This window comes from Chionomys nivalis, chromosome 6, assembly GCF_950005125.1.
Source record: "Chionomys nivalis chromosome 6, mChiNiv1.1, whole genome shotgun sequence".
NCBI lineage: Eukaryota > Metazoa > Chordata > Mammalia > Rodentia > Cricetidae > Chionomys > Chionomys nivalis.
In genome coordinates this window covers 77,480,813-77,499,660 of record NC_080091.1, presented here as the reverse complement: position 1 = coordinate 77,499,660, position 18,848 = coordinate 77,480,813, and the positions used below count along the sequence as shown (strand labels likewise).

Here is an 18,848-nt window from a genome sequence, read left to right as displayed (position 1 = left end):
CACAATAGATTTGCTATTCCAGATCTGGACAGGAGTAGATGGGCGGTGCAGTGAACTTTACCATGCTCTTTACCAATTTTAGTTTTACTATGTTTTCTTTGTATGTACGTATACATATGGACTTGTCTGTACATATAAATATGTACATGTATATTTGCTGAGCCATAGAAATCAATGTGAAACCCTGAATGTAAAAGTTTTTATTATTATATGTCAAGTAGGCATTGAACACTATTCTAAAAGTGCTAGGGCATTTTTTATATTAGAGATTATATAATATATAATATTTTATATTAGATGTAGTCAAAGCAAGATCAGAAGAGAAATGACTATACACACACACAATCAGAACCCTACCCCCCCCCCCACACCCCCGAATTAAATCCAGGGACTCCTGCTTCTACACAAGCATTTTATCCCCAGGCCTCATTCTCAGGTCTTTCCCTCTCCTTTTAAAGGTTGATCCTGGGTGACTTGACCTAGAGATCATCTTGTCTCTGCTTCCCAAGAAACTGGGATTACAGGTCAGAAGTCATCGCATCCAGCTTCCTTTTCAGGAAAGTGAAGGAGACTTTCCATGCTGACGTAAACGATGCTTTCTGTAGCCGCGCTGTGGTGGAGCGTGTTTTCCTCCCTGCAGCAAAAGCTCGTGACGTTTCCCTTTCCTCCTGCAGGAGCAAACAGTGTTAAGTATCTGTCGGTGGAAGGACTGGTTTCCTCTGTGCAACAAGACATCAGATTCGAGAAGCAGAAAGCGAAAAGACATGATATTACAGTTCAAGAAAATGGCAATGGGCTGGAATGTTTTGAGAAGACGGGACACTGTACAGCCTGCCTCACCGGGCAGTACCCTGTGGAACTGGAATGGTAGCTGCCTGGATGGAGTGTCTTGAGACTGAACTTGATCAAGAAATGGTTTATATACTATCTGTTAATACTCAGTTGGTACAAAAGAGATACCACCTGCTTGTGTGTGTACCTTTATAAGCTCTGAGAATTCCTGAGGTTACTAAATTGCTATAATTGAATCATGATGCTTACATGTAATACAACATGTACAGATTTTTTTTTTATACAAGGATTGACTTCTCACCTAGGAGAAGGCAGGAGGTGAATGGTATTTCCCAGGCCCATGCTTGCAGGGTTTGCAAGAGGTTAGATTAGGGATGTGTAATATACACAGGACAAGGGGCTTTATAATGTTCAGGAAAAATCTGAATTCCTTGTGCCCCAGAGAGATCTAATCTGTAGTCCAGTCTGTAGGTGTGGCTGCCCCCTCCTCAGCACACGCATCTGTGGTTCTGGGGATCAATGAACAACTCAAAACAAAAGCAAAAACAAAAAGGAAAGAAATAAAAACTACTTGAGAAGCTGAGGCAGGGGATTCTTGGGTTCAAAGACAATCTGGGTTTTCTGCCTGAAGATTAAAAGTGTCTTTCTGTGCCTCGGGGCCCCCATTTATTTAATGCATCTAATACACAGTAGGAACGTGAATACACGCCATACATAGGTGTTTAGAGGTATCATTTTACCCTTATGTTTTAATAGCGCATGAAGTTTTCACTTTCATTAGGATGGAGGGAAATGTTCAGATTTGCAGACCTCTGCCACCTCTTTGGGATGCACCAGAATTATTGAAAAATGTATCTGAGGCCTTTTTTTTCCCCTACATTTGGCCTCGAAGTTGTGATCAATAATATTTAGTACCTTAGGATACAAGCCTAGCAAATAACTTATTGCATTGGAAGTAGAAAACAAAAATTTGAATTCCAAGTAAGCCTTTGTCCTTAATTTGATTAGATTTGGCTATCTGAATTGAGTGCTTGATAGTTTACAGTCATGCATTCTTTTATACATTCAGACATAGGCTTAAAATTGAGCAAATAGAAACGTACTAGGGGCTGATTTTGTTTAATGGCTAAGACAGCTACTGTTAGGGAATTATTTGCCTGTACCCAAGTGTCAGTCAGCTCATAACCATGTCTTTTCTGCTTTGTTTTGCTAGGTCTACTGAGATTTTAGTTTTAATTATTTTATGATGCAGATTTAGAGGGTTGTGGTGATTTGCTTACTAACTCATGTTTGTGTAAGAGTTTTCACGTGCAAAAACATTTATTTCTATATTGTTGCCAAAATTGCTGTATAGTTTCCCAACCCATTTAGGAACATAGTATTTATTAATAACTGAAATTATTAGTCTGCATTTGGTATATAGTCTCACGAGTTACAGAATAGCAGTCAAGATAAACTGTTAGTACTTTAAGGTCATGTGCTTTGGTGCCTGAAGTGCTTCTGTGACAGCTGCAGGCAGATTGACATTGTATAGCCCTAGGGCGTTTCAGTGGGCGGAGCCTTGTATATTAAATGCATTACTCATTGTGGGCTGGAGGGTAAGCCTTTAGGTCAGTTTTAAAATGGCCTTATTAAATTCGATGTTTTAAAAAGAAACTCAGGGAAAGTATTAAAACCAAAATCTCTAATTTGACTTTGTGTTTTCCATAGTTTTTGTTTTATTGGGATACTTTTATATAGGGAAATGATGTTGTGGTCATTTGATAATTGTACAGCTTTTTTTTTTTTTTTTTTTGGCTTTTTCTAGACAGAGTTGTACAGCTTTCTTATTTCTTCACTGTGACCTTTTTTTCCCCCTAGTTTCTGAATATGAATTAAATTAACATTTTTTTTTAACCAGTTTCAAGCCTTCTTTTATCTGCTTCAAATGTATATAACTGGGCTGGAGACATGGCTCAGTGGTTAAGAGCATTGCCTGCTCTTCCAAAGGTCCTGAGTTCAATTCCCAGCAACCACATGGTGGCTCACAACCATCTGTAATGAGGTCTGGTGCCCTCTTCTGGCCTGCAGGCATACACAGAAATAGAATATTGTATACATAATAAGTAAATAAATAAATATTTTAAAATGTATATAACTAGAGTATATACAGAAAAAAAATGAAAAATTGTTGAACACAGTTAACGTCAGAAACTAATGGAAGCCTTTTTTTTTTGTTTTGTTTTAATTTTCGAGACAGGGTTTCTCTGTGGTTTTGGAGCCTGTCCTGGAACTAGCTCTTGTAGACCAGGCTGGTCTCGAACTCACAGAGATCCGCCTGCCTCTGCCTCCCAAGTGCTGGGATTAAAGGCGTGTGCCACCACTGCCCGGCTAATGGAAGCCTTTTTAAAAAACCTTTCTCTGATCTTTTTTGGTGACAAATATATGTAATAAGTATGTTTACATGTGTGCTTTTTAAAAATAGTGGTCATTGGTACATTATGGTAAAACCATGAAGACGGCAGCCTCGATCATACCTGGCACCAGCTAGTGAGATCTCATTTCTCTGATCCATTTTAATAAGTAGCCCATCTCTTATGAGCTGTGTAAACTTATGCCAAGTAGGCGGACAGTAAAGTAATTTGAAAATAGGATGCTGAATGAGCACCATGCAGAAAGGTTTCTTTGGAAATACTGGGAGCCATGGTTGGGTGTTCAGAGTTTTCAAAGATCTTCAAAAATGCAAACAAAGGAAATGAAAGTGGACACCCCCCTTCCCATCTAGACAATGGGGTCTTATGCAGTGCTAAAAAGAAACAAGCTCCCTGCAGTGGTGGGGCACATCTTTAATTTGAGGACTCAGCAGGCAGCAGCAGGTAGATCTCAGTGAGTTCAAGGCCAACCTGGTCTGTGGAGTGAGTTCTAGGATGGCCAGGGCTGTTACATCAAGAAACAAACAAAAAAAGTAGAAGCTGTGAAGCAACACAAGATTTAATGCATATTAACATGTAAAGGACTGTGGAAATGTCACACACTGATTTCAACTGGCTGGTTGTCTAGGGAGACAGAAACAAACACACTAGTATCAAGTTTCAGTGAGGGAAGGAGAGTAGAAACAGCCGTCTTGAAACACTGGATCCTAAAACCCACAGCATAAAATCTCCCCTTTCCAGCCTGCTGAACTCAGAACTAGAAATTAAGTTGCTCCCAAACCCCCAGCCTGCTGACCTGGCCTGAAGATTTCTGCCTTGTTAGATCCTAGGGTCTCACATGTAATTTTCTTAAAGACTCCATCCATCTGGATACTACATCCTATTGCTTGTTTCCCTGGAGACTCCAGTACTATGGTTCATTTTCTTGAAAAAGCATGTCTTCCTTCTGAGTCACACCTCAATGCCTTTTGAGCAGCGGACAGTAAATCCCACAATGCAGCACTAATCCAGTAGTGGTGCATGCTTTGGGATAGGGTCAGCAGTTGTGCAATACATATTACTAAATTGCCACGTTCTGTTTAAGCCCACTGAGAAAGTTTTGGAACCCAAGCATCTTTGTCCTTTTTTTGGTACGATGTCTCAGTAGAAGGCCCCAGCTAGACTGAAACTCAAGAGATCTGCGTCCTCTGCTCTGGAATAAAGATGTGTACACACCGTGTTTGGTTTTTTTGTCTGTGTGTGTGTGTGTGTGTGTGTGTATTGTAGCATGTCAGTATAGATGAACTGAGATACCTCAGACTATCTGGACCTGGAGTCAGAGGTGATTTTTAGCTGCCCGGTATGAGTGCTAATGTGTGCTAGGAACAGAACTTGGGTCCTCTGGAAGATCAAGTTCTATTAACTGCCGAACCATCTCTCCAGTTGGTTTGTGTGTGCGCTTGCGCACATGTGAAGACAACTGTGGGAATCATTTCCATTGTGTTGGCTCAGGCTACCAAACCTAAGTCCTTAGGCTTGCTTGTGAGTGCCCATGACACTGAGCCACCTTGCCTCCCTAGGCATGTTTGTTTTAACATGCTGCTGGGAGCCTGCTGCTCCCTGGAAAGTAGTCCACGTGCTGTCATGAAAGGGTGGGGTGGGAGCTTGCTGGAGAACCAGATCTGGCTTGGAACCTGTGGGTCTGGCTAGCTGATCCATGTCCTGTGGTGTCCTGGGTCACTCGCCTCCACCAGGTGCCCTTCAGGGGCCTGCTTTGCACCTACTTAGCTGCCTTTCAGTGAAAGACTTGGAAGCCCAGAGTGCATTCTAACTAAAGGTGGCTGCGTGATGTATATCAAGGCGCTGATGGATAATTCACCACTATTTATAATGCCCAATATAGGTAGAGCCCTTAAAAGCAGTATTTGCTGGTATCTAATCATCATTTACAAAAGATGTAAATCGGCAAGCCATTTAAATGTGATACAGGTATGAATAATTTGCATTGCTATAGATTTTAAGGTCAATTTTGTTATATGTATATGTATTTCTGATATTGATTAACGTATTGTGATTGTGTAGTTCATTTAAAAATGTAATGTCTATAGGTTGTTAATAGATAATCATAATAGTCAAGTTTGTAGTCATGTTAGTTAAGATTTTCTAGATGTACATAGATATATTTTAGACAGGCATTCTTCATATCTTTCAAAGATTATAGAATATGGCATTTTAAATGTTCTAATAACTTAGGGTTTTTCATTACAATGAGACATGTCTGCTCCTGGCAGCACCAATCTAGGCCTTTAGTTAGTTTTAGGACATTTCTCCTCCGGGGCACCTTCCCACTTTGCTACTTTCCTCCACTCCTGGGGAGTTTTCAGGAGGCCCCGGGTTCTTAGTATCCAAAGCACGTCTCCCAACACGTGGACCACACGTGTGCAGTATCCGGCACTATGGCGCCAACGTGGGTTACTCAGCCGGGCACTGTATCAGGAGAGCCGCAATCTGACCCGGGGGCCGCACGAGTCCACGCCAAGCTTGCAACTCCCTGCTGGAGGTGTGTGTGGGGACAGAAAGCGGGTCAGAAAGCCTGCTACTCACCCTCAGCTGTCGTCATGATCCTAGGTGGGATGAAGATGCAAGACAGCGCGGGAAAGTGAAGCAGCGGTCGGGAAAATAAGACCCAATAGAGGGTTAGAAGGGCGGGGAAGGGCAGTGCAAAGAAGAGGCGCAGCCGCTAAACATGAGCACTCCGCGTGACCCAAAGGCGACGGCGAAGTACCGCACTGGCCACGCCCGGTGCTGGGATCGGGTACCCACGGGCTTCCCGCCGCGCATGCGCGCCGACGAGACACCACTTCCGGGCGACTCTGTGTCTCAATCCCCAGCGGCTAAAAGTGGCGCGCAGGCTTGGGCCCCGCTGGCCGGGAGAGGGTTCTGTGTTGGAGCGTACCAAGTCCCGACGGCCGGGGGACAGCGTGCGACCTGGGGCACGCACAGCTCAAATCTTCTGAGGGGTAAACACCACCAACTGCGCTCCTCACATCACCGACGTATCGGGAGCGGAAAATAACGGAGATTTCCACGTGTGGGAACACTAACTCCCCACACCTCGCCCGCGGAGATCTGGCCACACCCCCTTTGACTCCGTAGCTCCGCCCCCGATCAGCGCCGTAACTGATTGGCCGGGCGCTGGAGGCCCAGCTGGCAACGCCCCCTGGAAAGCGCGCGCCGCCGCAGTAGCGAGAACCTAGCCCGCGGGGAAGGAGGAGGCAGTCGGCGGCGTGAGCTTCTGCAGCTTACTAGAGCAGAGCGGACAGCTGGTTGGCGCTCGGACCACGCTGCGGCAGCAGGTCGGTCCACGTGCTTTCGGCGGCGCCATGGACATGGAGGAGTCGGGGATGCGTGAGGAATGTGGCGTGTTTGGGTGCATCGCTTCTGGAGAGTGGCCCACGCAGCTAGATGTGCCGCATGTGATCACTGTGGGACTCCAAGGTCTGCAGCACCGGTGAGCAACAGGATGAGGGGTAGGGGTGAAGTGGCAAGTCTTTGCTCAGCTCCCCGAGCGACTTCCCAGCTCTGGAGCTATGGAGACCGCAGGACTAAGAGAGTGGATCTCGGGATCCAGATCAGTACCTTCGCAGGGAATTGACCAAGTGGGCGTGTGGTACGCCTTGTCTCGTAGACATTAACCTAGCCTGTGGAATTCCTCCCTAATGCTCTTTATGGTTAACTCCAAGAATGTGCACCTCTCCTGCGGGTTTGCTTGCACTAGCTAGGTCGGGAGGGGATTGTTAAGATCTCCTTGAACCTAGATAAACTTCTGTAAGGTCAGGTGGTGGCTGGTGAAGGTCCTCCAACACTTTTAGTCTTTTTTGCAGGTGACCTCCAGCTTGCAGAATCTTTATTTGCAAAGGAAGAGCTAATGAGCAGATTGTTAGCCTGAAAGCAGTTATCGGTTTGGGGACCCTAGAGTTCAGACCCAGGGAAAGAGGTCTAATTCGTATTCAGAATGAGTCACCGTACTAGATTTCTTATACCATAGCTTCATAGGGCACAGATTGATTGGAAAACTTTTTTTTTAATTTTTTTTGTTTTGTGTTTTATTTTTTTCGAGACAGGGTTTCTCGGTAGCTTTGGAACTTGTTCTGGAACTAGCTGCTGTAGACCGGGCTGGCCTCGAACTCACAGAGATCGGCCTGCCTCAGTCTCCACTGCCTGGCTCTGATTGATAAACTTTTAAATAATAAATGAAAACAGTAAGAGCCATTAGCTCTTTAAAGGGAGAGAGGAGGAGTGCTTGATGTCAAGATACATATTAACGTGGAAAAACTGGGAGATGCCTTCAAGGTAACCAAAGCAAAACAACAAACCTTTGCTGCCATAATCTTTCTGTTTCTTACCAACTGACTTAATGGGCAGTTAGTATAAATCTATTGAAGGAAATAATACAGGGTTTGTGTGGAGCTGAGCAGTGACTTCAGCAGTGTGGGTGCCACAGATATCAGTGCATCCCTACTGATTTCCTTTCCCTCACCATGCTTACCTTTGCCTTTCTCACAGTCCTAAATGTTTGTTTGGTGGTTTGGAGTTTCACATTCTGCATACCTTTTGTTTATTTAAAAAAAGTGGGGGCTGGACAGATGGCTCAGTGGTTAAGAGCATTGCCTGCTCATCCAAAGGTCCTGAGTTCAATTCCCGGCAACCACATGGTGGCTCACAAGCATCTGTAATGGGGTCTGGTGCCCTCTTCTGGCCTGCAGACATACACACAGACAGAATATTGTATACGTAATAAATAAATAAATATTTAAAAAAAAAAAAGTGCCCGCTAGGGCCAGGTAGTGATGGTGTATGCCTTTAATCCCAGCAGAGGCAGGTGGATCTCAGTGAGTTCGAGGCCATACTGGTCTACAAGAGCTAGTTCCAGGAGTGATGGTGTATGCCTTTAATCCCAGCAGAGGCAGGTGGATCTCAGTGAGTTCGAGGCCATACTGGTCTACAAGAGCTAGTTCCAGGACAGGCACCAAAAACTACAGAGAAACCCTGTCTCGAAAATCAAAAAGGAAAAAAAAAAAAAAGGCGTCTAGGAACCAGCACTTACTGAGATCTGCCTGTCTCTGCCTCCCAAGTGCTGGAATTAAAAGCATGTGCCACCACTGCCAGACTATATCATATCTTAAATTATTGAGATCTGGGAATGTGCTCAATTGTTGAACTCTTGCCTAGATTGGTGAGGGCCTTAGTATTTGAGAGAGAAAGAGAGAGAGAAATTTAAATCTGATTATGTGGTTCTGAGGAGCAGTTGTCTATACCATTTTCGGATTTATTCGAATATCACGTTAGGAACAGTGGGAATGGAGCTAGAGAATCTTAGACGACAGAGGGGAGGGTTTCCACCTTTTCCCCCACTCTGTTTACATTGTGGTCAGTTACTCAGAAATTTCCCTTATATACTTCATTTTTGTCTTTCTATTTCTTTAAATTTGCCTGTTTAGGGGACTATATGTTGTTTCTCTTTTTAAGTTAAACTACAGTTTGCCAAGTGAGTGGCACAAGCCTCTAATCTCTCAGCATTGGAGATGTGGGAGTAAACAGATCTTGTGAGTTTTAGGCCACAAAGTGAGTTCCAGGCCAGCCAGAGGTGCACAGTGAGACCCTGTCTCAATAAATAAATAGAGCTTGATTTTTATTGCATGTCCTACATTATGTTTCTTGTAGCTGCTCTTATATGAAGGAACTATGAGATTAGATAATATAAGGACATTGAAGATAAGATGTGTTAATGGCATCAATGGATTGTATTATATAGTGGAGTGTTTAATCTCAGCATTGACAAAAACACAAAGCAAGACTCGCTACCAAGGGAGGGAGGGAGGATTTGCTTTATTAGGATGGCTCTTTACCGAAACTAAGCAGATCTTGTTAGGAGACTTGGGTTGAAATTAGGACTGTGATATTTCCTTTTCTTTTGAACAGCAACGATAAGCTAGTTTCTGGGGAATAAATTTACTAGAAAACGACTTATGATTTTCTTGAGTAAGAATCATTAAAGTTTATCTAGTTCTCACAACAAATCCTAAGTGAAGCAAAATTTTAAATCAGAGGAAAGTCCTTACTTTGGAAGAATTGATTTTAATTGGAAAAAAAATCAATGGAACACCCTTATGCTTAGAAGATATAGTAATTGCCCACTACCCTAAAATAGCAGATCAGTGTCAAAAAAAAAAAAAAAAAAAACGAAGAACACATTTTGAGAGAGGGTGTGCTCAGGATTGTATAAGGTCCTCCCATTGGCTAATCATACACTGTGCCACCAAGCTACACATCCAGCCCAAGAACTAATGTACATATATGGCATTGAGCATGGGACTATTGAATCCTGAAACCTACGATGGTGTCCAAGGTATAGTACCGTTATTGTATATAGTAGAATTATAGATTCTATTTCTTCATTAAGACAGGTGACTGTAGAAGCCCCCCATTTTAGTTATCACATGAGGATGTACTCAAAATCACCGTTACCTTGTGGGTTTGAAAACATCAGGTCTGATATTTTGCAGAGTTCTGAACAAACTAAACAACTCTGCTAAATCATTCTTACCTTTAAATTATCGTCATATCTTATTGTAGATGAAAATTCCTGACCTACCTGGTCCTGCAGCTGTTCAGTCCCAAATAAACATACAGAGGTTTATATTATAAACCGTTTGGTCAATGGCTCATGCCTATTACTAAATAGCTCTTACAACTTAAATTAACCCATTATTCTTATGTTTACCCATGTGGCTTGGTACCATTTCTCAGTCATCCTCATCTTGCTTCTTTTTTGTACGTGGTTGGTGACTGTGTCTCTGTCTTCTTCCCAGAATTCTCCTAGTCTGTTTTCCCCTCCTATACTTACGACTGTTGACTGAACAATCAGTATTTTATTAGATCAATGCAAGTGACAAATCTTTCCTGTGTATAAGAGCATTATCCCACAGCATCTTATGGGGAGTAGAATGGTCTGGACTCATTTCAAACTCCATAAAAGAAATTACTAGACACATTCCATGGACTTCCATGTATAGGTTTTTTGTGTAATGTAGATGTGATTTATCCTCCAAAGATTTATGTGTGGGAAGGTGTTCTCAGTGTGGCAGTACTCTAGTATTATATTTTATAGGTAGCAGTGGTACACCACAGGCAGTTGGATCTCTGAGTTCAAGGCCAATCCTGGTCTACAGGAGGGTTCAAGGACAGCAAGGGCTACAATGAGAAACCCTGTCTCGATAAACCGAGAAAGAGATGGAGTTTGCAGAAAGGTGAGTGGCTAGGTATTGTGGATTGTGGTGGCCTCGCTGACTTAGTTCTCTGAGCGTAGGTTGTTATTATGAGAGTGAGCCTAACCCCTGCATTGTTCTGGCCTCTGTCCATCTTAGCTCTCCGTCTTCCTTCCTCCCCATCTCACTTGACCTTTACCATGAAGTCATCCACATTGAGGGCCTCACCAGAACTAAACTGCTGGGACTTCCTGAAAAGATGGGCTTTCAGCCTCCCAGACTGACCAAAATAGCCTTTTAAAGGAACAAAATGCCTAACCTGGGCACAGTAAACTATCCTTTAATCCCAGCACTTGGGAAGTAGAGGCAGGGGCAGCACTTGAGTTCAAGGTCTGACCTGTCTGCAGAGCAAATTTCAGGGAAGACAAGCCTACAGAGAAACCCTGTCTCAGAGAAAACCAAAACCACAACAGAACAAAGTGCTTTACCTGTTGTATATCGTTATAGTGACTGAAAATAGATGATGAATGTTGTTAGATAGGAGATGAGTGTGCCCTCTGTCAGGGCTCTGTCAACGCCCCAGGAGAGGAATCAAAACCAACAACCAATAAGTATTTTTAGACTTCTGAACATTTGGGAAATTTACTGATTGAGTTGAAGGTGCTGTTGGAAGAAACATTCTGTAGAATCTTCTGTTTCTGCTAGGCTTTGGGGAAACTGGTTTATAATGATCTCAGAAGTTTTCTTGAGAGGTGCGGACACTGGTTCCTCCACAGCCCCAGAGGGAGAGACAGCCTGCTTGGCTCGGGTTTCAGCCCTCTTCCCAGAGTTGTTGAGGAACACACAGGAGGTTATCAGCGAACTTGTTTGGGGTGCTGAATTAAGGTTGGTGATGTTAGCCAATAAGCTGAAACACCAGCTTAATCTTGGGCATTTCTGATAACTTCTAGATCTGTTTTCTCATGTCTTGGGCTACACCTAAGCATTTTAAAGGTCTAGTGTTACAATTTAGTCAGTTCAGAATGATGCTTTTATGTAGCTAAGCCAGCGGCAATCTCTTCCATGACAGATTCACTGGAGCTCAAAGGTGGGGCAAATCATCTGACCTACATTTTATATTTAAGAAAAAAAATGGTAATGTAAGATTTTCACGTCACGTGAGTTAAAAGAGTTGAGAAGTAGGAGTCAGGCAACTCCTACACTGTGGCCGTGATCGAAGCATGGGGATATGTATTCTGAGAACTGCATCGTTAGGCCATTTTGTTGCTATGCTCATCACCGCTCTTAGTGTGCAAGTTCGTTCAGGTCACTCAGCAAAGAGTCCTGATCCAATCAGGAGACCTGGTAAACATTGGATGTAGAAGGTCACTGCTACAGTAACAGGGCAGTTGTTTACATTACGGGAGCCTTTTTATAAGGAGCAGAGCACTGAAATAATGCTGCAAAGACAGAAACAGTCACATTGTTGTCTGCTACCAGTGTTGTTATCAGGTGCCATATACTTGATGAGTGTGCTGTACTTTCAAATCACTGGCAGCGTGGCTTTCTTGTCAACAACATGACCAGCTGTGCAGTGTTTTGTCCTGTGGTGTTGTGGGATGTTACCAAGTGATAGTTTTCAGCTCCTTTGTAATTTTACAGGATCACTCTCGTGTATATATCTGTCTCTTACCAAAATGTCACACAGCACACCTTTGTTGAGTTCCTGCTGTGTACATACAGGGTACCTTGATAATAAGTAGGGGAACACAGGGTAAACAAGGCTTCTGCCCTCTTAGAAGCATGTAACCCACTATTCAGAAGCACAGGCTTTGCCAGGCCCCAGTTTCCATCCTTCTGAATTGGCCATAATGATCATAACCACCTCATAACTTGTACAGATGAATTCTTATATATAAACTGAATAGTACCTGTATAGGTATGCCCTTTGTCTCTGTCCCACCCTTAGGTGTGCACTCAGCAGAGGTGCATACAGATGTTCACTGGCTGGCAAACAGTTACTCATAAGGGCCTCTATTTGAAAAAAGGAACTGGTATATTATAGTGGAGTGGCGTGGGGAAGTAGTGGGATGCATGCTGATACAATTGACCATTCCAAGTAATACAAAGAAAGAAAGCACAATTAGGGATGGATCTCCTAAACATCACTGGATGAGAAAACTTGACATTTAAAAGTTCTCACTAAGGAGAGAGAAAGCACAAATCTTAAGCTAATCTATGATGACAGCGATGGCCTTTGTGGACTGGAGTCAGTAGCTAGCCGCCTTGTAGGGTCTGGTATTTGTTAGTCTGGAATTTTAATTTTTGTTGTTTTACATACTTTTGCCATGTAGCCCAGGCTGGCCTTGGACCTGGGATCTTCCTGTGGTAGCTTCCTGTATCCTGGCCTCGTCATATGCTGTATTTTGATTTGAATGCTGTTCACATGGTGTGCTGTCTAATTAGGAGCAGAGATTAGAGCTCAGTTTTTCTGATCTTCAGTTCTGTGAACTTTTCTGTGCATAGGGAGTCATCTGTCTCCATGTGTTCTGTCTCCACGTTTTAAACCCATAAATCCTGGGAGTATTTTTTTAAAACTATCTGTACTGAATAGTAAAAAGACCTTTTTTTGTCATTGATTTTTAGACAAACTATAACTTTCATAGCAATATTGTATTGTATGATTTCAGCAATTAAGAGATGGCTTAAAATATGTAGGAGGATAGGTACAGATGATAAACAAATGCTATGCCTTTTTATATGAGGAACTTGAATGTCTTCATATTTGGGTTTCTTTTCTATATTGCTTCAAACTACCCTTTCTAGTATTTGGTTTGCTCACGTGTTGTGCTGTTTAAGAGAGGGTCTCAACAGGCTGGCCTGGAGCTCTACTTCATCTCAATCGGGTCTTCCCTCAGCCTCCGGATGCCTGCGTTTATAACGGAATGAGTTGTCACATCTGGATTGCTGGTTCATTTTAGAATTTTTATTTGCATAGTTCTAAAGAGGCCTCAGAGTTTTACCTATCTTCAGACTTAGAAAAAACAATGTCCTACCTTTGAACAAAGCCAAATTTTACAGCTTACTAATTCGTGCGTTCCTTTTCTTTTCTATCCCTGTGTGTAATTTAAATGGTGCAGTTATTGCAGTTACCTGGCTGGGAATGTGTCCTGTTACTTTTAGAGTTCCTCTTCCTCTTGAGCTGTGAACTAATTTCCCAGCATTCTCAACTCTTAAATAGTTCACAATTTATTTGATCTAATTAGTCAGGGAGAAGGCTAAGTATCTCTTATCAGGAAAAAGCAACAAGTTGTCACAGGGAAGCGCCTTGGCGTTTCTCAGGCTCTGACTATCTTCACGTGCTTTTCTCTTGTCGCTCACGGCTCCTTGGCTTTCCAAATGACCTTCAGATAATTCCTAAACAAACAGAAGAAGGATCAATATTAGTTTTCACATATCTCAAATTAGGAAATATAAGTAGGGAAATTAAGAATGAGTTGACTAATTAGTATTTTGGTCAAGACTTAGAAAAAAATGAAATTAGAAACATTTTTTCCCTAATAATTATAATCAGTTAAGTAAAAAGTAATGGTGTATGGATTTTATTTTTAGAAGTTTTTTTTTCTTGACAAACGCAAAGTGGAAAGTTCTTACAGTTCTTTCCTAAAGTCATCGCGAAGCCTACCGTGTTTCCATTTGTAGTTGTAGCCACTTTCTTCATAGAGTCTCCGTTCTTTGAAGGTTATCATTTTTCTTTTGCAAAATTCTATATTTGTATTGTAAATTTTTATATTTGGTACGACATTGTTTCCAGTCTCTGTTTATCCCAAATTGGCCAGTCTTCTGTCAATTTCCTCAGATATTTCTTTGGCCCTTGTAGTCTCTTTGAGCATTTGCTTATTTTTGTCAGCGCTCTGACCTGGTTTTCAGACCAATGTTTTCCGGCTCCCGTGTCATTTGCTGTTATGGAGCATGTGTAACTTTCAGGATCTGGTAATGTGATTATCTATAAATCAGCACAGCTCAGTTATTCAGACCTGTTCATAATTCTTGTAGTTTGAGTATCATCCACTTATCACACAAGACTTCCATAGATCACTGAGCATCACAATAACTAGGATGGGGGCATTGATCTTTCAATCTAACGTGAAGACAGACTGCCCCTTGATGTATTTGCTTGCAACCAGCTTACCTTCATGGGATTTCTATAACTACAGAAAGCTGTATTATTTACTAATTTCTTTTGGTGAGAAATAGAAATACATTTTTTTCTCTCCTATCATACTCGATGCAAACTTAGGTATAATAAGGAAGTTCTAAGTTAGCATGCAATAGAGATCTAGTTTCCAACTACTTAAAATAGCATGTATTAGACAGAAAATAACAAAAGAACACTTGAAATCCAGCCACCTAGCTCCTGTTCCCAATCTTTAATACTTTGATGTGTCTTCTGGGGGAGCGTTCATTTTATTTTCCTCTGTTAGAAAACAGTAGCAGTTTAAATTTAATCTGTTCTTGCAATTGAAGGTTGTACTGAGCCACTGTCGGGGCAAATTTCTATCCTCTAAAACATAACCTTGAGACTAAGAGTATTTGGCATCTTCAGCCACATTTTAAGAGGGCCGTGTTGGAATTGCCTCCTTCGGCATCTTCACGTATTCTGTGTTAAACTTCAAGGCACTGTGCTGAGCTTGGGCCTGGACTAGCATTATCAGACCAAGTCTGTTGAGCGCCTGGCTAAGAACGATCTCATTTGCTCTTCATCGTAACTAAGGATGCTCCTTAATGCAGTCGGTGTGCAGAAGGAAGACCACATTAGTGGTTTGTGCTTTCATGTTGAAACAGTGGTCTGTATTCACTCAGAAGGGTTCCACTAGATAGACATTGAATATCATGGGTTTATCTGGTGTGCTCTAGTACATGTAGGAGATGTTTGCAAGTCAGTCAGTTGTTTGCACCCCGGGGGAAGCACTGCTAATCCTGAGGTGACATTCTGAATTGAAGTGTCTGTTTTCCCAATCTCAGTTACACTTTCCTATACTTGGGACAGTATTTTAAAAATAGCGCACTGTGTAAGTAAGTATCTTGAACAATATAGATGTTTAGATGATTATAAAATTGAAGTTTAAGTTTTGTTTTTGTTTTTTTTTTAAACTTCAAGACAGGGTTTCTCTGTGTAGCTTTTGGAGCCAGTCATAGAATTAGCTCTTTAGATCAGGCTGACCTTGAACTCACAGAGATCAATCAACCTCTGCTGGGATTAAAGACGTGTGCCCCCATCACCTAGCTAATATTCTTCTTTGAGACAAGATCTCTCTATGTAACCCAGGGTGGCCCTTTAGTTTCTCTGTAGACTAGTCTATCCTCAAACTCAGAGAGATTCACCTGTCTCTGTCCCCTGAGAGCTGGAATTAAAGGCATATACCACCATGCCTGTAATGTTTTTTAAACTAAAAAATTATTTGTTTAATAAGCCAGTGAAGGAAAATGTTATTAGGATATGTAAAAGTAGGTATGAGAAGAACTCCCCCAGACTATTAAGGACTTATTTGCACAGTGTGTCCAAAATGAAGTTTAGATTATGGCAACATCAAGACCATAAATGATTGCACCCTGAAGTCACGTAGGTGGAATCACATAGGCCGCTAATATACAGTATCTTTGTATTTCTTCCTATGTAGCCTTTGCTGGCCTAGAACTTGCTGTATTGACCATGCTAGACTTGAACTTATAGATCCATCTTCCTCTGTCTCCCCAGTTCTGGGATTCAAAGCATATGCCACCATATTCTTCCATTCTCTTCTTAGTGTAAATTGACCTGAGTACTGAATCCTATGATTCTAACCATACAGGGTTAGAATTCTGTAAACCTCTATGATTATATTTTTTGCCATAGATCAATATATAACTTTTACGTGTGTTTCTGTTTAATGTGATGGATTCATTAACATTGAATTCTCTGCCAACAGTGACTGTAAGGCATGCCTGAATAAGTAAGGCATGTCTTCTCCCTAGATTTCAGCCATGCACCTAACCCTTGGAGGCTATGGCTAGCAAGGCAGCATTGCACTCGATTCATTGCTGAAATAAAAGTTACCCAAAGTGGGGAAAACCATGCTGCTGCATAGCACTTGGGTAGCAGTGGATGAATCCGAAGTCCACAGTTATCCTTAGCTACATAGGAAGTTAGAGGCCCGTCTGAGCTACATGAAACCCTCTATAAACAAACACAACTAATTAGAGCTTGTACTCTGGAAAAATCTCCTTGTTTTTCAAGTTTTGATGAAGTAACCTTAGCTCAAGGGCATAGCTTTTAGGCTACATTGACTTCTCAAAATATATTACAACTCTTTTTATTCTTGTTTTTGCAGCTTAGATTCATGGCTTTTCACTTTTACTCTGTCAGTACCCCCGGAAAGACAAATGTGTGAGGAAGGAATTAATTTCTGGAGCATATGTATGTGGGTGTTCATTTGTCAGCGTGAGAATACAGTCATCAAAGCTTGAAGTTGAAAACAGAACAAGAAACCACAACAACTCGTGTTTATACTACAATAGCTACAATAAAGGCAAAGTCTTGCTTTGTCCTTGTCTGGCTTTAACTGAGAATGCCTGTGTCGGGATAATTGCAGATAGCAAATGACCCTTGAAACCAACCCAAGAGCTGAATTTCCTATCGCAAAATTAATAAGTAAGGACCAGCTGTACCCTGTTACTGTAGCTAAGCTACATACGCTGGAATAGTGGATTGTTAGCATGTCCTTTTGAAAAGAAGTAAAAATATCTTCTCCCGTTGATGAAAAACTCAAGTTAAATTTTCTTATGTAGAAAGTCTCAGTCAAAGAAGAAAGAAAATACTATTCTGGGATAGTTAATGAGAGCAATTGCTGGGGTTGTCTTGGTAAACCAGTACATGTCTTAATAAATGCTGGTGTACGGGGATGTGGGAGGAGAGGTGTTACTCAGCAATGCTCAGCAATGCTTCATAATGAGCCCTCATCTCAAAGTTTGCTCGGTTTTAGTGCCAAATGGTTTTCAGACCTCAAGGAAATTTGGACATCTGTTTAAGTCACTGTAACTGGGTAGGTTCATCAAAGATTCTGTTAGAAGGTAAAATAGTTCCGTCGTTGGAAAACATTTATACCCCAGAGAATGGAAAACAGGTTCAACACTGATGGAGGTGGGTCTTGTAATAATCTGTTGCTTTCATTGGTTAATTAATAAAGAAACTGCCTAGGCCCATTTGATAGGCCAACCCTTAGGTGGGTGGAGTAAACAGAAGAGAATGCTGGGAGAAAGAAGCCAAGTCAGGAGTCGCCATGATTTTCCCACTTCAGACTGACGCAAGTTAAGATCTTTCCTGGTAAGCCAGCTCGTGGTACTACACAGAATATTAGAAATGGGTAGATCAATATGTAAGAGCTAGCCAATAAGAGGCTGGAACTAATGGGCCAGGCAGTGATTAAAAGAATACAGTTTCCGTGTAATTATTTTGGGACATAAAGCTAGCCATGCGGGCGGCCGGGTGCCTGGGACGCAGCCCCGCCACTCATATTACAACACAACACAAAGTCAGGTACTCGCTGAGAATAAAGAATGTGCAAGCTCTTTTACACAACTTAAACACGTTACCGTGTGACCTAGCAGTTTCGCACGGTGGACCCCCGAAAGAATTGGGAGCAGGAACCCAGATCTGTGAGTGCTCTTGTTCATACCAGCATTTTCTAAAATAGCCTAAAGGCAGAAAGAACCCTAGTGATTGTTGATAGGGGACTAGCTATGCAGATCGTGGCACAGATTTTCCCTGCAATGTACATGAACCTGGAAGACATTATGCTAAATGAAGAGATCAACCGCTGTGCAACACTGCATACATGAATAGTCACACTGATGAAAGCAAAGGACAGTGGGTGGCCCAGAAAGGAGAATAAGAGTCTCCCTAATGGATCCAGGTATTTCAGTGTGATATCCTTCAACCAGTGAATGGAAAAAAATTAGTTTATCCTTAAAACAATAGGATTCAACCACAGAAGAGAATTGCAAATACCAATTTGCCTGCAGTGTGATTCAAATTTGAAAACTAAGTAAAAGTAACCAGGGGCAAAAGACTATATAGTATGACACCATTTATGAGACATTTCCAGAATGAGCAATTCTGCAGTGGTTGCTAGGGACTGCAAACGGTCCTCAGGGCAGTAAAGTGTCTACTACTGATGCAGCTCGTCAGGATGCTGTGAAATTTGATATTTGTGACTAGAATGACTTTGAATATACAAAATATGTACTATGAGAGTAACAACCGACATGCCCTGTGCTGGCCATCTCGGTGCTAATTTTATTCAGAAGTTAGTGACATTTTTAAGTTCAGCAAGGCATTTTAGTACAACTAATGTTTTAGAGTTCTTCTCAGATGAACAAC

At 41.9% G+C, this 18,848-nt stretch overlaps 2 protein-coding genes across 3 annotated transcripts in view; both read left to right on the top strand.

The window, feature by feature from the left end:
* The window catches only part of Ppat (phosphoribosyl pyrophosphate amidotransferase), a 30,997-nt gene extending 28,358 nt beyond the window's left edge, over positions 1 to 2,639 (top strand). For both annotated transcript variants that reach the window (XM_057772677.1, XM_057772676.1), the window contains exon 11: positions 675 to 2,639. In XM_057772677.1, the coding sequence (XP_057628660.1) occupies positions 675 to 871 (197 nt within the window). In that variant the 3' untranslated portion in view covers positions 872 to 2,639. The remainder of the gene's footprint in view (positions 1 to 674) is intronic.
* Positions 2,640 to 6,300: 3,661 nt separating this feature from the next.
* The window catches only part of LOC130876210 (amidophosphoribosyltransferase), a 34,812-nt gene continuing 22,264 nt past the window's right edge, over positions 6,301 to 18,848 (top strand). The window contains exon 1 of the mRNA XM_057772678.1: positions 6,301 to 6,693. Within this exon, the coding sequence (XP_057628661.1) occupies positions 6,566 to 6,693 (128 nt within the window). The 5' untranslated portion in view covers positions 6,301 to 6,565. The remainder of the gene's footprint in view (positions 6,694 to 18,848) is intronic.